The 17990-nt window shown below is 62.6% G+C and overlaps 1 protein-coding gene across 5 annotated transcripts in view; it reads right to left on the reverse strand.

The window, feature by feature from the left end:
* KCNT1 (potassium sodium-activated channel subfamily T member 1) overlaps positions 1-17990 on the reverse strand; it is a 68166-nt gene that overhangs the window by 26906 nt on the left and 23270 nt on the right. For 2 of the 5 annotated variants that reach the window (XM_069579935.1, XM_069579939.1), the window contains 2 exons: positions 5414-5493; positions 4747-4846 (listed from right to left, as the gene is read on the reverse strand). In XM_069579935.1, the coding sequence (XP_069436036.1) occupies positions 4747-4846; positions 5414-5493 (180 nt within the window). Of the gene's footprint in view, positions 1-3308; positions 3350-4746; positions 4847-5413; positions 5494-17069; positions 17205-17990 lie in introns of those variants that run through there. The other 3 variants (XM_069579938.1, XM_069579936.1, XM_069579937.1) reach the window with 3 other exon arrangements.

Raw genomic sequence — 17990 nt, forward strand, 5'->3', positions numbered from 1 at the left:
CCTTCCAGAATTGCCACGGGCTCAGGGCGTTTGCGGGGCACTCTCCCCAACCTAGGGCCAGGCCCTGCATCTCAGGTGGGTGTCTGAATTCTAACACTCAGGGACCAAAGTCTGCTTCCACCCCGCAGAGGCTGTATGGAGGGTCTCTGAGAAGGGGGGTCTCTGCGGAGGAGGGGCAGGGGGAGGGTCTCTGGGGAGGAGGGTCTTCGAGGAGGAGGGGCATGGGGAGGGGCGGGGGAGGGTCTCTGGGGAGGAGGAGCAGGGGGAGGGTATCTGAGGAGGAGGCTCTCTGAGGAGGAGGGCAGGGATCAAGATCATCCCCAAGGAAAAGAAATGCAAAAAGCCAAAATGGTTGTCTGAAGAGGCCTTACAAAAAGCTAAGAAGAGATTCGAAAGGCAAAGGAGAAAAGGAAAGATATACCCATTTGAATGCAGAGTTCCAAAGAACAAAAAGGAGAGATAAGAAAGCCTTTCTCAGGGATCAATGCAAAGAAATAAAGGAAAACAATAGAATGGGAAAGACTAGAGATCTCTTCAAGAAAATTACAGACACTGAGGGAACATTTCATGCAAAGATGGGCTCAATAAAGGACAGAAATGGTATGGACTTAACAGAGGCAGAAGATATTAAGAAGAGGTGGCAAGAATACACAGAACTGTACAAAAAAAAATCTTCATGACCCAGATAATCAGGATGGTGTGATCACTCACCTACAGCCAGACATCCTGGAATGTGAAGTCAAGTGGGCCTTAGGAACATCACTACAAACAAAGCTAGTGGAGGTGATGGAATTCTAGATGAGCTATTTCAAATCCTGAAAGATGATGCTGTGAAAGTACTGCACTCAATATTTCAGCAAATTTGGAAAACTCAGCAGTGGCCACAGGACTGGAAAAGGTCAGTTTTCATTCCAATCCCAACAAAAGGCAATGCCAAAGAATGCTCAAACTACCGCCAATTGCACTCATCTCACACGCTGGTAAAGTAATGCTCAAAATTCTCCAAGCCAGGCTTCAACAGTATGTGAACCGTGAACTTCCAGATGTTCAAGCTGGATTTAGAAAAGGCGGAGGAACCAGAGATCATATTGCCAACATCCACTGGATCGCTGAAAAAGCAAGAGAATTCTAGAAAAACATCTACTTCTGCTTTATTGGCTATGCCAAAGCTTTTGACTGTGTTCAGTTTAGTCGCTCAGTCGTTTGACTGTATGGACCCCAACAAACTCTGGAAAATTCTGAAAGAGATGAGAATATCAGACCACCTGACCTGCCTCTTGAGAAACCTGTATGCAGGTCAGGAAGCAACAGTTAGAACTGGATATGGAACAACAGACTGGTTCCAAATAGGGAAAGGAATATGTCAAGGCTGTGTATTGTCACCCTGTTTATTTAACTTATATGCAGAGGACATCATGAGAAACGCTGGGCTGGATGAAGCACAAGCTGGAGTCAAGATCACCGGGAGAAACATCAATAACTTCAGATATGCAAATGACACCACCCTTAGAGTTAGAAAGCAAACTGAAGAGTCTATTAATGAAAGTGAAAGAGGAGACCAAAAAAGGTGGCTTAAAACTCAACATTCAGAAAACTAAGATCATTGCATCCGGTCCCATCACTTCATGGCAAATAGATGGAGAAACAGTGGAAACAGTGTCAGACTTTATTTTGGGGGGCTCCAGAATCACTGCAGATGGTGACTGCAGCCATGAAATTAAAAGACACTTGCTCCTTGGAAGAAAAGTTATGACCGACCTAGGCAGCATGTTAAAAAGCAGAGACATTACTGTGCCAACAAAGGTCCATCTGGTCAAAGCTATGGTTTTTCCGGCAGTCATGTATGGATGTGAGAGTTGAACTATAAAGAAGGCTGAGGGCCAAAGCATTGATGCTTTTGAGCTGTGTTGTTGGAGAAGACTCTTCAGAGTCCCTTTGCAAGGAGATCCAACCAGTCCATCCTAAAGGAAATCAGTCCTGAATATTCACTGGAAGGACTGATGCTGAAGCTGAAACGCCAGTACTTTGGCCACCTCATGCCAAGAGCTGACTAATTAGAAAAGACCCTGATGTTGGGAAAGATTGAAGGCAGGAGGAGGAGGGGACAACAAAGGATGAGATGGTTGGATGGCATCACCTACTCAATGGACATAAGTTTGAGTAAACTCTGGGAGTTGGCGATGGACAGGGAGGCCTGGCGTGCTGCAGTCCATGGGGTTGTCCTGAAAGAGTCTGAGAGGCTGAACTGAACTGAACTGAGGAGGGTCTCTGAGAAGGAGGGTCTCTGAGAAGGAGGGGCAGAGGAGGGTCTCTGAGGGGGAGGTCTCTCAGGGGGAGGTCTCTGAAGAGGAAAGGCAGGGCCGGGTCTCTGAGGGGGCGGGTCTCTGAGGGGGCGGGCCTCTGACGGGGCGGGCCCCTGAGGGGGCGTGCCTCTGAGGGGGCGGGCCTCTGAGGGGGCGGGTCTCTGAGGAGGAGAAGGGGAGGGGCAGGGGGAGAGGCCAGCCGGGTAGGCGAACACCAGCGGGGAGCCCGGGAGGGGGCTGGGGGCTCCACCTGGGCTTGCGGCAGGGGAAGGGCTGTGCGGCCAGAGACGGACCTGGCGCCCTCAGGGCCTCCCGGAGGCCAGAACTGCCGAAACGAGGCTGGACAGTGTGTGTGCCACACGGAGAGAAAGCCACGCTCCTGCCCAGTGTGCTGACTAAGAAGCAGGTTCCCTAAGTCACTCCTGAGGAGGAGCTTCCCCAAGCCACCGGGTCGCCCCGCACTGGGAAGGGGGCAGGGGCCTGGCTGCCATGCTAGCTCTGCCCCAGATTACAGCCAAAGCCAGGTCGCCGAGCTACAGGACCTAACTCTCAGGGAGTCCCATGGTGGCAGGTGGCTCCCTCCTCCTTTTTTCTCAATTGGCCCACTTCCTCCTGCACCTGAGCCTGTTGTTGCAAACTCAATACCTATAGGAGTCATGAGCCACCCTTCTATCCATCCACCACCCACCCACGCAGCCATCCTATCCATCTGACCCATCCATCCACCCATCCACATCCAGTGTCCTTACATCACCCACGATCCACCCTTCTGTCCATTCATCCATCCGGCCTCCATCCGTCCACCATCATCTCTCCGCCCCCACCCCATCCATCCGTTCGTCCATCTTCCATCCATCCACCCTCCACCACCCATCCATCCACCATCATCCATCCACACACTACCCACCCATCCACTCTACCCACGCCTCTCCCAGCCACCATCCGTCCATTTGCTCTCCCACCCACCCACCACGTGCCAGGTGCTGTGCATTGAATACAACAGACCTGGTCTCCCTGGGGATGTAAAGCCAGGTGCCTCGATGTCTCTGGAGGTGGGAGAAGGTGAGATGAACACAGAAAAGTACTCTCAACGTCAGTTAGAGCCCTTCTCAAACCACCACGGTGGGACCTGCCCTCCCACACTCTGGATGAAGACGAGGTCTGTTCTCAGGAGCAGGTGAAAGAGTCTGGCCTGGCGACCCGCCCCACTGCACGTGGGGGTGGGGAAGATGCAAGCTTGCACAGCGACCTTTCACCCCTGCCTCCTTCCTAACTCAGCCAGCAGGAGCCCAGTGGCCAGGCCCTATCCTCCAGTGAGGAGGGGTAGGATCTGCTCTGAGCAGCTGGGGAGACAAGTGACTGACCACATCCTGACTGCAGGGCCCTCAGCCTCTGGACACCCACCCTTAGGGTGAGTGGCAGAACATTTGAGAAAGTCCCCTGCCCACGAGACCAGAGACCGAGCAGAAGAGGAACATATAAGAAGGAAAGGGTTTCAGACAAACCCCGAGATGCCGACGGCAGGACACCTGCAGCGGGGCTGACGCCTGAAGATGAAGAGCTCTTGGAAATCACAAAACACGGGAGCAGAAGTGAAAACCTCAGCTAGAGGGCTGGAGAGGAAGCCAAGGAAACCCCCAGAAAGAGGAGAAACAGGAGAGAGGACCACTCCATAACCTTCTGGAACCCCAATCTGGGTAGAGGGAGTCAAGAGAGGCTCCCAGGGCAGATGGGAACCCAGCTGCAGACGAGCCCAGCCCTGCGTGCCCCCAGCTCAGTGTCCACCAGGACCAACGTGGTGCTGAGAAGGGATCACGCCAGGCGTCCCTGAGACGTGACAGACATGGGCACAGAGAGCCAGCCCCACCAGCTTCCAGGGCAGAGAACTGCTTCCCACCAGCAGTGCGAGCAGGACTGCAGGGCCCTCTGGACAACATGAGACAGGAATCACCTCGTCCAGCTGTGGGCTCTTGGGCATCCGCTCAGGAGGCGCGGGCACTGTCCCCATGGCCCTGCTGGGAAGCCTCACAGCAGGTGTTCCATGTAAATAAGGGAGAGGCCCCAGGGCCGGGAGGGGCAGGGGGAACCAGGGGTGCCCAGGGAAAGGGGCTCACCTCCTCTCCCCACTGAGGCCTGCCACCCCCACCCACCCAGGAGGAGCTGGGGGAGCCAGAGCCCCTTACCGAGACCCCCGGGCCCCCCTGGGCAGGCAGGGAGGGAGTACCCCAGACCCTCTGGGAGGGCTCTGTCCGGGTGCAGCTGCACGTGCAGCCACCGACCATGGCAAGGACACCCAGTGTCAGCGCCAGCCTGAGGGCTGTGTCCCAGCCATGGCTCTGGGCGGCGGGGCCTGGGGGGTCCCACACACAGACCCCTGTGCAAACCCCATCAGCCTCTGTCACGGCACCGGGAGGGCCCAGCCCCCGGCCCGCAGGTCACCCACCATCCGATCCCCAGGGCTGGGTCGTCCAGCAGGACGCGGACAATGTACAGCAGGCAGGTCAGCAGCTTCAGGGAGAAGTTGAACAGCCGGATCCTCAGGCCTGTGGGTGAGGGTGGGTGGGGCAGGCAGTGGTCAGGGCTCCTGGAGCGGCTGGGACTCTGCACCTGGGCTGCTGTACCTGGCTGTCCTGACCAGCACTGACCAGGTGGCTCTGCGTTGAGGGGACTCTGCCAGGCCGGCCTCCGAGAGGCTCCATGCCCTCCTGCCTCATGGACGAGGTGCACAGTGTCCCTGAGCTGCTGGCCCTGGGGGTGGGCCTGGGGCTTGGGGGAGCAACCTACAGATCGATGGAACAGAACCCACAGGCACCACCTCCGCACCCCATCCTGCATCCCAGGTGGCCAGCCTTCTGCTGGGAAGGCAGGTGGAGGGAGCCCACAGGGCAAAGGGGAGGGCCACACGGTGGTGCCAGGGAGCCCCGTCAGGTGAGGGGCTGAGCTGTGCCCCTGGTGGCCGTGGCTAGCCCTGCCTGCAGGAGGGGCGCACCTCCCCAGGGTCCCGGCATCTCCCACCCTGGAAGGTGGCAAGGAGACAAGGAGCATGCCCATCACCCCACCCGCTCCAACAGAGGCCCCTCTGCCCTGCCCCCCCAACAGAACCCACTCACTGGATCTTTGGTTTTTGATGAAGAACAGCTTAAGCCTCTCCTTGAAAGTGTTCTCGTTGACGTAGAACTCCACCTGGACCCTGGGGGGCAGGAAGGTGTGGGCTTGGGGTCAGGGGGCTCCAGCCCAAAGCCCCACATTCCCACGTGTCCCCAGCAGACCTGCTGGCTGGTTGCCTCCCTCCCAGAGCCCAGGGCCCTCCAGTCCCTGCAGACGCGCACACTCATGGCCCCCAGCCTGGGCCGTCATGGCAGCTGCCAGGACTACAGGTGGCCTGAGTGGCTGGCCCTTGGCTCAAAACACACCATATGCTTTGCACAGAATGTTCCAGAAGCTGATGGCCAGGTGCTTTTCTGGGGGCCCCTGGTGGCTGTGCCTAGAGGCCCGCTGTAGCCTGTGGGATGGTCAGGGCTGGCAGGGGGCCCTCTCCAGCTGCGGCTGTTGCCCTGGACAATCCTCAGACACCCTGAGCCCCTGGGTGGGCACCCAGCCTCTGGGGAACAGACCGCACAAACTGGCAAGAGCAGCCTGATGAATGAGGAGGCAGATGGGGGAAGGGCCATCTGGTCACCCACAGTGAGATGGGGCCTGGGAGAATGGGCCGCTGCCCACACCTTAGGTGCAGGCCCGCTGTGGCCGGCCGGGGCATCGTGTTCTACCATAGTGAGAACTCTGGTATTGACAGCAGGCAGGACGGCCACAGCCCTGCCGCCAGGTTCTTGCACAGGAAGGGTCTAGCATTGCCTTCCTCCCGGAAGTGGGTCTGGGGCTGGGACCACCTTGCTCTGGGCTGGCACCTGCTGGCCCCTACACGGCCTCCATTCCAGGCTGCCTCAGCTGCAATGGAGGCTGGTCTCAGGACCTCAGAGTGGCCTGCTGGCATCACTGCTGTTCCCTGCCCCCTGACCAGACAGAGGCACCGGTAGCCTGGGATTTGGGGTGAGGCTTTGTGCCAGGAAGGCCTGGTCCAAGTTACCCAGATGTCAGGTGTAGGCGAGCCAATCCACCCCCAGAGATGTTGTGGAGGTGGGACAAAGCCGTCAGGTGAGGCAGCGGCTCACCCACGGCTCTGTGTGATGGTCATGACACACAGAGGAGGCAGGGACATCCAGCACCCTGGAGGCAGAGTTGTGCTGCCCAAGGAATCCTGGAGGGCTGCATGGAGGAGGTGGCAGTTGAGCAGCTGGGATGCAGGACAGTGGTCCACAGGCAGAGGCGAGGTGCACGCTGGCCCCAGTCCCTGCTCCCCACTCTTGCCCCCATTCAGAGCAGGGGCTCTGAACATCCTCCCCCTCTGGCCAGGCTCCAGCTCTGATCAATGCAGAAATTAATGCCGCCGTCACCTTGAAAGTTTCGTGACACCGCTCTGCCAGGGGGCTGGCAACCCCATCATCTTTGCGAAGTGTTTAAAATATTCATTGCTCCCCACAGTCTGTTCGACCCAAAGCATCTGAAACAGACCTGATGTTCTGGCAGCAGCCGTCTGCACCCGCCCAGGTGGTGGACCCGAGGGAGGGGCTGTGGGCAGAGCCCCAGCACCTTCCTGACCTTTGCAGACTGGGGGGCCCTGGCCTGACCACAGCGGCCACCCCTGGTCACAGGGCTCAAGAAGGGCCCAGGGGGAGGGACAGTGATGTGGGCCTCCCCACCCTCAGGGCCGGATGCAGTGTGGCCAGCGGGGCAGCAAGACAGGCCTCCCGCAGAGCAGGGTCCAAGCCCAGAGCACCCCCTGGACACTGCGCACCCCGGCACATCTCTGTTAGCCCGCTGTGAGAGGGGATGGGCCTGTGCCGCCGGTGCGCCCGATGGTACCCCCCAGCCCGCACACCTCTGTGCACCCCACTGTCCGCTGTTCCCAAGCACATCACTGTACGTCACAGCCCAGCGTACTCCTCACGAGTGTGAGTCACTCAGTCGTGTCTGACCTTTCCAACCCCATGGACTGTAGCCCACCAGGCTCCTCTGTCCAAGGAATTCTCCAGGCAAGAACACCGGAGTGGGTTGCCATGCCCTCCTCCAGGGGATCGTCCTGACCCAGGGAGCGATCCCGGGTCTCCTGCATTTGCCGGCGGCTTCCGTACTATCTGAGCCACCGGGGCACTGCCGGCGGCTTCCGTACCATCTGAGCCACCGGGGCACTGCCGGTGGCTTCCGTACCATCTGAGCCCCCGGGGAAGCCTGCATGGTTCCTGGTGCATCCCTGAGCACGCCACTGTGCCCTGCGCCCCATCGTAGACCACACCCAGACACACCCCACTGTGCACGGCACCCTCGTGCACCCAGGGCGCCCCAGCACCCGGCACTGCGCCTCGCACGGCTCGCCGTACACTGTACTCCAGTACCTCTCTGCACACCCCACTGCACCCCAGTGTACCCCCCTGGACCTGAACCCAGCCTCCTCTGTACGTGCTGCCTGGGGCCAGGTCAGTGGAGCTCCCGAGGCTTCCTGGGGGGAGCTGGTCAAAAGCCTTCTCTGTGAAGGAGGGGCTCAGACAACCCGAGCTGGGCCGGGGCCAGGTCAGGGGCAGACACCCCTGAGTGGTGCCCACATGTTCCAAGGGACCACATGCCCCCTCACTCTCTTGCCTGCACAGCGAAGCCTCAAGGAGGGGTCCCCCCACTCATGCCCTCCACTTGGGCACCCCTCCCCTGAAAGTCCCTGCCCAGACCCGGGGGTCAGGATAGTTGACCTGGGACCAGTTACTCCTAGCAATTAGTAGACTAGGAACTGCTCCTAGTAACTGATGTGGACAAGAGACCCACATCACCTGTCAATCCCCTCGCCCAGGCAGCTGTGGACACCGACAGGCCTGGCCTGGGAATCTGAGCCTGGGTGCTGGGGAAATCCACATAGCCGCCTCCACTTTTTTTTTCTTCTTTTTATTTTGGCTGCACCGTGTGGCATGGGGGATCTTCCCTGAGCAAGGATCGAACCTGTGCCCCTTGCACTAGAAGCATGCATCTTAACCACTGGACTGCCAGGGAAGTCTGTTGCCTCCACGAGCTGTGGCTGCCCACTTCTCCCACCACAAAACGCAAGTTGCAAGCTTTCCCTTTAACCTGAAGTTTAAGGCGGTGGGTGTAATTCAGCCGAGGGCGTGCTCTTGGCTCAGCAAGGCTCCTGAAGGAAATGGCCACCCCGGGGGGCATGGGCCATCTGGCCTGACAGACAGAGCCCTGAGCCTCACCTGCCTGGCCTCACCTGCCTGAGCCACAGCTGCCTCACCTGGGGAACAGGCAGTGACAGGAACCGCCTGCCCCGGGCATCCTGAGGGTGCCTGGCAGGGCTGCTGCAACTGTGGAGAAATCAAAACAGTCTCCTCTATACCTTGGGTTCTCCCCTGAAAAGTCAGGCTCTGCTGTGCTTAGTCACTCAGTCATGTCCAACTCTTTGTGACCCCATGGACTGTAGCCCGCCAGGCTCCTCTGTCCATGCGATTCTCTAGGCAAGAATACCAGAGTGGGTTGCCATGCCCTCCTCCAGGGGATCTTCCCCACCCAAGGACTGAACCTAGGTCTCCTGCATTGCAGGGAGATTCTTTACCAACTGAGCCACCAGGGAAGCCCCCAAATCCAGCTAATCGTTGGTTTTCAGAGGAGGATTAAGTGAGAGAGGACCCCTGCCCTTGGCCCTGCCCTGCCCCCCTCTCTCAGTGGTGCCAGCGATCAGGGCTGGTTTTGTTAAGACCGACTCTGGCCGACACCTATCCCTCACATCACCCAGAGAAGATGGCGCTGTGCTATAAGCCCGTGTGTGTGGCTGCAGGTGGCACGTGGTGGATGCCCACCAGCTGTGGCTCGAGGCCCCTTGGTGGCCCCGTGGTGGAGGCCGGCTGCCAAACCTGTGGCATGCTGCTCTGAGGGGAGGGCTGGGCAGGGGCTAAGAGCTGGCACACCACTAAGAGCTCACACAGCGACGGCCCTGCTAACAAGCTCAAGAGCCCTGGGCAGGGGCAGACGAGGCGTCCACCCGCTATATGCCTGCTCCTGTTCAGCCACTCATTCCTTCAGCGGGCGGCCAGCGGGGAGGGCTGGGCACAGCAGAGGGGCCACTGCTGCTCAGCCCAGGGCGCAGGAAGGTGTCAAGCCCTCGGCAGGCCTAGTTATGGAGCCCTGAGGCTTCCGGGACCCCGCCTCAGAAGGGCCCTGGGGCACCCCCTGGAGTTAGGTCATGAGCCCCAGGCCAAACCCACACCCGTCCCAGGACAGTCCTCAGCCCTGGTCTGTCTGTCCTGCTCGGAGTGAGCAGCTCTCTGACTGTGAGGACAGAGACTCAGGCTGGGCAGCTCAAGAGCCATGCCCCCAGCCCCTCACTGGGCCTCTCAGGGGGCTCCTGCCAGCCTCGTGCCCACACGCCTGGAAACGGAAGCCCACCCAGGCTGGGTGCTGGCTCACGTCACCCAGCGGGTTGAAAGACATGGGCCTTTGGGCTCCCCCCGGAGCCCAGGGCTCTCAAGTTTCGGGTGCCAGCAGTCAGCTCTGGCCCATCCCCACATGGCTTGCATTCTAGTGGCCCAGGCCCAGGCCCAGGCTGGTGTGCAGGGTCTTGTCCACACTGGATGGACTGGAGGGGGCCCCCTTGTGCCAGCAAAGTGGCTCGAACCCCACCTACCCCACCCCACGCCCGGACGGGACCTGCCAGGCGCAGCAGGTGGAGGACGCTGCCGCCCTCCCTGGTTGACTGGGGGGCTGACTGGTGGGCTGACCAGCAGGCTGGGGAGTGGCCTTCCAGGGATTGCTGGCAGGCGGTTCTGGCACAGATGGCCTGTGCCGGGAAGCTGCAAACTCAGGGCCAGGCGGCCGGCCCTGGTGGGAGGGTGGCCAGACACCAGGCACATGGCCGCGGGCAGGCCCACCCGCCTGGCTGTGACAGCCGCGCACTCACATGGGGCCGAGGTCCGGCGGCCTCCTTCCTGGAGGCCTGCTGCGGGCTGGTGGATGTCCAGCAGGTTCCCGGGAGCTCTAGGCAGGAGGCCGAGGAGCCCGTGGGCAAGACAGAAGAGCAGAGACTGGGCCCAAGCGCCAACTCCGAGGCCGGCTATTCTGAGACTGAGCAGAACCTGTGACCTGCCCAGGGGCCCGGGCGGGACAGACACGTGGCCAGCTCCGCTCCAGGTCCTGGGCTGGACCGGCAAGGAGCCGGGCTGGTCCGGTTTGGGGGCGGGGCCATTGAGCTGACGGTGGCGCTGGGACCACTCTACCCCACCACACCCAGCCCGGTGGCAGATTTGCCAGTGGGGGCGACGGGGGGACACGGGGCTCTGCTGTAGCCCTCCACCCACCCACCACTGCACAGGCTGGGGCACAGGCCAGCCTGCGGCCACAGGCCTCCTTTCTGCCAGTTGCCCCTCCCGGGGTCTGGGATGCCAAGGAAAGCGAGGGCTCCAAGCTGCCAGGCAGAGTGGGCAGCGACCTCTCAAAGCAACAGTGTTGTCCTGGGCCTCCCCAGTACTGGCCTCGCACCTTGGCTGGGTCAGGGCCCCGACAAGCCTCCTTGGGCCTCCAAGGGCCCAGGGATATTTGATCTGCTGGTGACCACGCAGCTCTGGGGCAGAGGACCACAGCCTCAGCCCCTTGGGCAGCTGCAACTGTCCACTCCCCCCTCCCCCCACCAACGGCCTGGGACCTGCCCCAGGGAGCTGGCGGAGGCACCCTCCCCCTCTCTGGTTACCCGCTGCACCACGGCTGGGGGACGGAGGCCCAGGGCTGGCCTGGGTAATGATGCCCGAGCCTCGGGCTGCAGGAGGAAGTGTGGAGAAGCCCCGAGTAGGTGATGGTGGCCGCTGCCAATGGTGTTAATTAACGAAAGAATAATCAGGCCCCATGTGGTGGCCAATCTGGACTCCCTGGGCGTGAGCAGGTGAGGAGGGGCTCCTTCCCATGAATATGCCCAGCGGAGGTGCTGAGGGGTTTGGGTCCCTAGACCTCAAAGGGCCCTCTGCAGCCCTAACTGAAGCCAGGAAAAGCCTGGAGGGGCTCCCCGGTGGGGCAGCTGGGCCAGGCGCCTGGAGTTCTGGATCTGCACAGGTGGCCGCAGTGGGCTGAAGCCTTCGTTCCCAGCAGTCACCTGTTTGCCTGACCCCACACCAGTACCATAGTGGGGTCCTCATCCCTTCCTAAGGGCTGTCGTCACCACCGTGGGGCTCTGGACACCCCATTTCCCACTCCCAGGCTCCTTCCCAGAGAGCCACGCCGCGTTCTGCCCCCAGCCTCAGCCCCACTCAAGGTCCAGCAGTCCTGGCCGTGCCCTGCTCTGGCCCGGCTGCAGGACAGATGGTGCTGGGCGCGGCGGACCCTCCCCCTGGGCAGTCACGGCCCAAGCCCCTTCCCCCAGGGTCTGCTCGGGGCCAGGAGGACACCTGTGAACCAAGCACTTACTCAGACACAGAGGAGTCCAGGCTAAACTCTTCCATGTGAAGCCTGAGGGCGGAATGGAGCAGACACGTCAATGCAGACAGCGGACAGATGGACAGATGGGGGAGCCTGGGCTCCCAGACACAGAGGGAGGACTCGGGCATGGGCCGAGGGGAGCAGGGTACGCCCACGCACACACCCCCTGGCCCCCTGAGCACCCCAGAAGCAGCACGGTGCCTGCGGCAGCGCGGGTACATGCGCCCCGCCCCCACCCCGGCGGGACAGGGTGACCCTCCCAGCGGAGGGCACGCAGGACGGGCCCTGCCTGCAGCCAGGTGAGTGGCTGGACAGCAGGTTCAGGAGTGCCCACCGCTCTGCTCTGCACTGAGACTGCCCCAGGCCCCTGTGACCCCAGGGTCCAGGAAGGAGCAGGTCAGCCCCCCTCGACACCCAGGAAGCTGACGGCAGCGAGGGGCGCCCCCCACACAGGAGCCACCAGCTGGACGTGACAGTTGGTCTCCTTGTCGTCAAGCCTGCCCACCTCTCCTCGATGCCCCTGCCCTCTACAGGCCCTGGTGCCACCCCACTGCCCTGTCCCCTCGGCTTCCTGGTGACAAGGCAGTCCGATGCTTCTTAGGGACCCCCAGGGGCACCCCCTCTCCTGGGCCAGCAACACATACCTGCTGCCCTTGAGGCTGCCTTGGCCTAGGGTTTTTCCAGACTGGCTGCAGCCAGAGAACACCGAGGTGGGTGTGGCCGGCGCTAACTGGAGACTGGAAGGGAGAAGCTGGTGGGAGCATCAGGAGCTGGGTTGGGGGGTGCGGCACAGAGGGCCTGCTCTTTGTTGGTGTCCCTCCCATCTGCCCCAGCATCTCCAGCTTCATGGGGCCTCTCCTTCAATCCTTAAAGCAAACATCTTCCAGAAGAGGAAACCAAGGTTCAGAGAGGACCGCTGCCTTCCCAAGGCCACAGGCAGGGAGGAGGGAGCCAGCCTGCTTTGCCTTGTATAGGGCTCTCTGGGTGGGGCCCCAGCCTGTAGCTCTGGGTGCCCCGCAGGTGGGCCGGGTGCTGGCTGGGCCTGCAGAGAGCAGGGGGGGCCTGGGCTTCACTGAGTCTGGGGTCTCTGGGAGCTTCTGACAGGTTCTGCTTAGTTGTCGTCAATCCAGACCCCCCCGCCCCCACCGCCCCCGAGGCTGCAGTTTCCCATCCATCTCCCCTCCCCTGTCCCCCACTTGCTCTGGTCATAGCAGTGCTGTGGTCCACAGCGTGTGTGCCCTCAGGCGGGTTTGTGCTTTGTCTTCATGTCTCATTAAATGGTGTTTTTCCCCCATAGCAGTAAGTTGAATTGGTGTATCACTATGCAGTTACAGGAGAAGGCAATGGCAACCCACTCCAGTACTCTTGCCTGGAAAATCCCATGGACAGAGGAGCCTGGTAGGCTACAGTCCACGGGGTCGCACAGAGCCGGGCACAACTGAAGCAACTTAGCAGCATGTTTATCCAGCTCAGATCCCCTCTGGCCCAGGCACTGCCTGAGTGCTGAGTTGGGTGACAGCTGCTCCCCCGGGGGCGGGAGCCTGGTAGGGCCACAGCCTGTCTCAGCGTCAGGTCAGGGCGGACCAGGAACTCGCTGGGAGCAGGTCGGGGATGGGGGATGGGAGAGAGGCTGGGTTCCTGGCCAGGGGGTGGGGGCACATGAAGGTGTGGGTCTGCAGGGGCGGAGGGGGCCCCCGGGGTGAGGACTCCTGGGAAAAACCCGGCGGGGGGGAGGGAGGGAGACTTGGGCGGGCCAGTGGGAGGCCGGCCACAGGCGAGGGATCCGGGAGGAACAGCAGGAGAGCAGGGTGGCACCAAGCTCAGAGCACAAGGGGCAGGTGGGCTCAGCCCCCAGAGCAAAGTGCACAGCCGGCCCTGGGCTGGCCAAGGTGCTGTTTCCTCCAGCGCTCACTCTCCCTGCCTGCCGCAGCCCCCATCGTCCTCAGAAGCCCCCAGGGCCCCGCACACAGAGGTGGCCCCGGAGCCCCCAGGCCTGTCCTAGGTGGGAGCCAGGCTCAGAGGGGCCGTCCTGAGTTCGGGGTTGGCGGGCGGTGGGGGGCGGTGGCGGAGGGGTGGCGCGTGTACGGTTGCCCTCAGCTGCCACTCACTGCAGCTGCCCCAGGGTCTCCAGCTGATTCTCACCCTGCCCAGGCCCTGCACCACCTGCACAGGCTCTGCCTGACTCCACCCCATGCCCCAAGACCCCACCCCTCCTTTCTGCCCTTCACGAAGAGCCCCTGGGCTAGAGTTTTGCCTTTGTCTCCAACCCTTCCTTCAGCCCAGCTCTGAGCGAGTGCCTTCCTTGGTTGCCCCTCCTGGTAAGGGTCCTGGGGTGGCGAGCCCTGCCCCTGAAGCTACCCTGGAGGAGGCGCAGACAGCCCCAAGGTCCCGCTCACAGGCCTCCCCTGCTGGCGGCCCCTCACTCCTTGCCCAGGTCCTCTTGTGCCCCCCCTACCTTCCCCTCCCTGGACCCTCTTGCCCTCTTTCTGCCCTGGGGCTCCCTTGACCTCTGCGAGCAGCCTCCAGTGGGAGCTCAGAGCTCATCCTGGCCTCTGCTGCCCACTGTTCCCCTTGCCCGTGTTCTCCCCTCCACGGAGTCCAGGAGAAGGGTGGCAGGGTGGCAGGGGCAGGCGGTGGGGGGCGATCTGGGCAGGGCATTGGGAGCCGGCCCCTCCCTGTGGCTCAGTCCCCTGGGGGCAGTGGAGACCCCTGCCTCTGCTGTGCTACCTCCCCAGCAGTGGTGAGGCCTCCGGGAGGCTCTGGGCCTCCCTGGGGAGGGCTGAGGCCTGGCTGGTTCCAGACACTGCACGCAGGTTGGGGCAGGAGCTACAGCCACTGGCTCCTCCAGCAGAGGGCACCCACCTGCCTGCTCTGGTCTTTGCAGAATTGAAACCCTGCAAGTCCTCGTCTGCTCCGGAACCTGCCATGGCTCCCCACTGCTTCCGTCTGGAGCAAACTCCACAGCGTGCACCTAATGCTTCCGGAGACGAGCTGCAGGCACCAGCCCCCAGTGCTGCCGGGCTGGCTGTGCAGTTGCTCTGAGGACCCTGCCCCTCAGGGGCAGCTTGGGGACCCAGCCAGGCTGCTCACACGAAGGGTCTGTGCAGGACTGGGGGTGGCAGGGGGAGTAGGGGGAGGGCTTCCTGGAGGAGGTGTCCCCGCCAGCGCAGCTCCCGTGCTGCACTGCGGGTTCAGATGCAGCTTGGACAGGACCTGCCATCCCTGTGTCCCTACAGGAACAGGGACAGCGGGAAGCCAGTCATTTGCAGGGGCCAGGCTGCCGGTAACCAGAGCCTCTGGGCTCACTGCTTCCTACAGCCTCCAGGAAGGGAAAGGAGAAGAGAGGAATCTGGTCTCCAGGGCCTTGGCCAGCACTCGCCTCCCTCCTGCCCAGGGGCTGCCCATTAGCTGTATGAGTCCACCAGGAGTGCCGGTTAGAGCACTTAGTCTCCTGCCTTAGCAGTCTCCTCCGGCAAATGGGAATGACCGCGGGGCAGCTGCCCTCTAGGGGCGTGCCAAGGAGCAGGAGATGGGTGCGAGAGTGCGGAGGGTCCAGAGGGCCTGTGGTCAGTGGCGGGGGGTGGGGGAGGCTCCCCAGGCACCCATGGTCTGCCATCTGCCAGGCTGAGTCTCTGCCAACACCTCACCCCAACCCTCACATGGCACCATACCCCAGCACCCCAGGTTTTGGCCTTGGCTGTCTCCTCTGCCCGGAAGCCTCTGCCCATCTCCCGGTGCTCTGCCTGCAGGGCCAGCGCCCCAGGAAGCCTCCCCTCTCCTTGTCCCAGCCCAGCCCACACAGGTTTTCGTGCCCACAACGTGTGCCCACATTGGGGGGTCTGATTCATCTCAGTTTCCCCCGCAGCATCTAGAAGGGCTCCTGGCACAGGAGAGATGCTGGCTAAGAGTTAGTGCTGCAGGCTGAGCCTCAGTGTCCTCATCAGTGAAATGGGGGTGTCATGCTGGGCCCATGCTCGAGGAGGGGCTGGAGGGGGTCGGCAGGACCCTGCCGGGCTGGGAGAACAAGCCTCCTGCACCTTTACTGCCACGAACTCCAGGCACCAGCCCCAGGGAGCCTGAGTCCCCAGCCTGCGCCCCAGCTCCCATCTGCTCTGCGGCTGCCCTGGGCCTCACACTGCTTACCTCTGGAGCGGGACACAGATGCTGGCCCTGCCTCACCCCAAGTGGCTGCTGGGGACCAACATGAGTGTAGCCTCCAGCGGGACAGGGCTTGGGCAGGGGTCAGCAGGTCCCCACCTCCTTTCTCTCCTCCGATTTCACCTGCAGGCCCACTGCTCAGCCTCTCAGAGCAGGAGGGAGCAGGGGTCCTACAGGCAGACGGGAGACACAAGGGGAGGGGCGCTTGGGAGCGGGGTCCCCAGGGGAGACCCGGCCGTCCCTCCCCTCCCCGGGGCTGCAAGCAACGCGGCAGGTGCAGCGGAGCGGAGCCCGTGCAGGATGCGAGCGCAGAGAGCAAAGCCCCTCCCGGCGGCGCCCCGCGCCCCCGCCCCTACCTCTGGCCCACGTCGCTGCCCACGGAGCCCCCGCCGCGGGCCGGCAGCAGCGGGCTGAGCCCGTGCGGCTCCTCAGGGGCCGAGGCGCCGGCCGGGGTGCCCCCAGGGCCCGCCTTGCCCTCGGACGGCGAGCGCGGCAGCTTGGCCCGCGCCATCCTGCCGGAGCGCACGGCGGCGGCGGCGGGAGGCGGGGGCGGAACGGGCGCTACCATCTCCGCGCGCCTCCCCGCGCTCCCCGCGCCGCCGCCGCAGTGGAACGGCCGAGGGGGGGCTGGGATGCTGGGGGGCGGTCGGGCTCCTTCCCGCCGCGACCGGGGGCGCCCAGGCTCGGCCCCCTCCCCATCCCCGGAGCTCAGAGGGCGCCTCACATGGGAGCGGGGCGTCTCGGCGCCCCGGGCTGCGAGGGGTCTGCCTTCCCACGGAAGGAGTAGTAATAGTCACGCTGGCCCGCACGGCGCGGGAGGAGGGGAGGGAGAGTAGCGCGGTGGCAGCTGTGGCTCTTGGCCGGTCACCTCCGCAGGCGGGGGCTGCTGGAGCCGGGGACCCCAGGCGGCCTGTGGGTCCTGGTGACCCGGAGCCACGCGCACCTCCCAGCTTCCACCCCTGCCGCCCAGGTCGGGTGGGCCCACCCAGCCCCACGGTCGAGATGGGGGACGCCACTGTCTGTCTTCCCTCCCGAAAGCACTCAGAGGCCGCCGCTGCCCCCCACCTCCTCCCCCAAAGCGTCCAGGGAGTTCACGAGGCCCTCCTTTACCTGTGTCTGCACTCGAGGCTCCATTCGGAGCGGGACATGGGATGCCGGAGGCGGAGGAGGCAGCTAACAGTCCCGGAGCCCGGTCTGCGACGGACCCCCTCCCTGCCCAGTGTGCTCGGACCATCTCACGCAATAGATAACTTGAGGAAGTGTGCAGATTTCTGTCCGTTTGCAAAGGGGGAAACCGAGGCGGTGAGGGAGGAAGTGGCTTCCGCTGGAGACCAGACAGGAAGGCAGGGAGAGGCCTCCCAGATGACGGAGCCTCTGTTCCCTGTTGCCACATTATGTGGCTTTCCTGCCCAATTCCTTCCATTTTTGCAGACCAGGGAGGCCCGGGACTGGGGGGCGGGGGGTAGAGGTGACTCGCCCAGGCGTTGGTGCTGGGAGGACCCAGGCTGTGGCCTGGCTGCCCTGGAGCCCAGCTGGTGCAGGGTGCTCAGAGGACAGCTGTGCAGGTTGTCCCCAGGGGGCTCCAGGCCCTCCCGTCTGGTCCAAGCCCTGATGCCAGACCGGAGGCTCCAACTTGGCCAGCTGGCCGGCCTCTATTGCTTCACCCCTCTTGTGGGGCAGCAAACCACCATGGCCCTGCGTGGACAGAAGGTCTGTGAGAGGAAGGTGGGCCTCGGTACACCCAGCTCCTGGCCTAGCCTCCCCTCAGACAGTCAGGATGAAGCCATTGGGTGGTCTCAGCAACACGTACACGTGCGCTTCCCCGACTGCCTTCTGCGTCCTGTCCTGTCCTGAACCTCCCCCGCCAACACAGGAGGCGGGAGGGGGAAAAACTGGTGTCAGCCACTCCTTGCCCCTCCTGTGGAGGGGGTGACATGGGAGTGGCTGCAAAGAGGGAGGGCTTGAAGCACCTCTGGCCTGCTGGTGAGCAAGACACCGCAGCGCCTGTAAAGCAGGGCCAGGAGGGTCGCG

This window comes from Ovis canadensis, chromosome 3 (assembly GCF_042477335.2).
Source record: "Ovis canadensis isolate MfBH-ARS-UI-01 breed Bighorn chromosome 3, ARS-UI_OviCan_v2, whole genome shotgun sequence".
Taxonomy (NCBI): domain Eukaryota; kingdom Metazoa; phylum Chordata; class Mammalia; order Artiodactyla; family Bovidae; genus Ovis; species Ovis canadensis.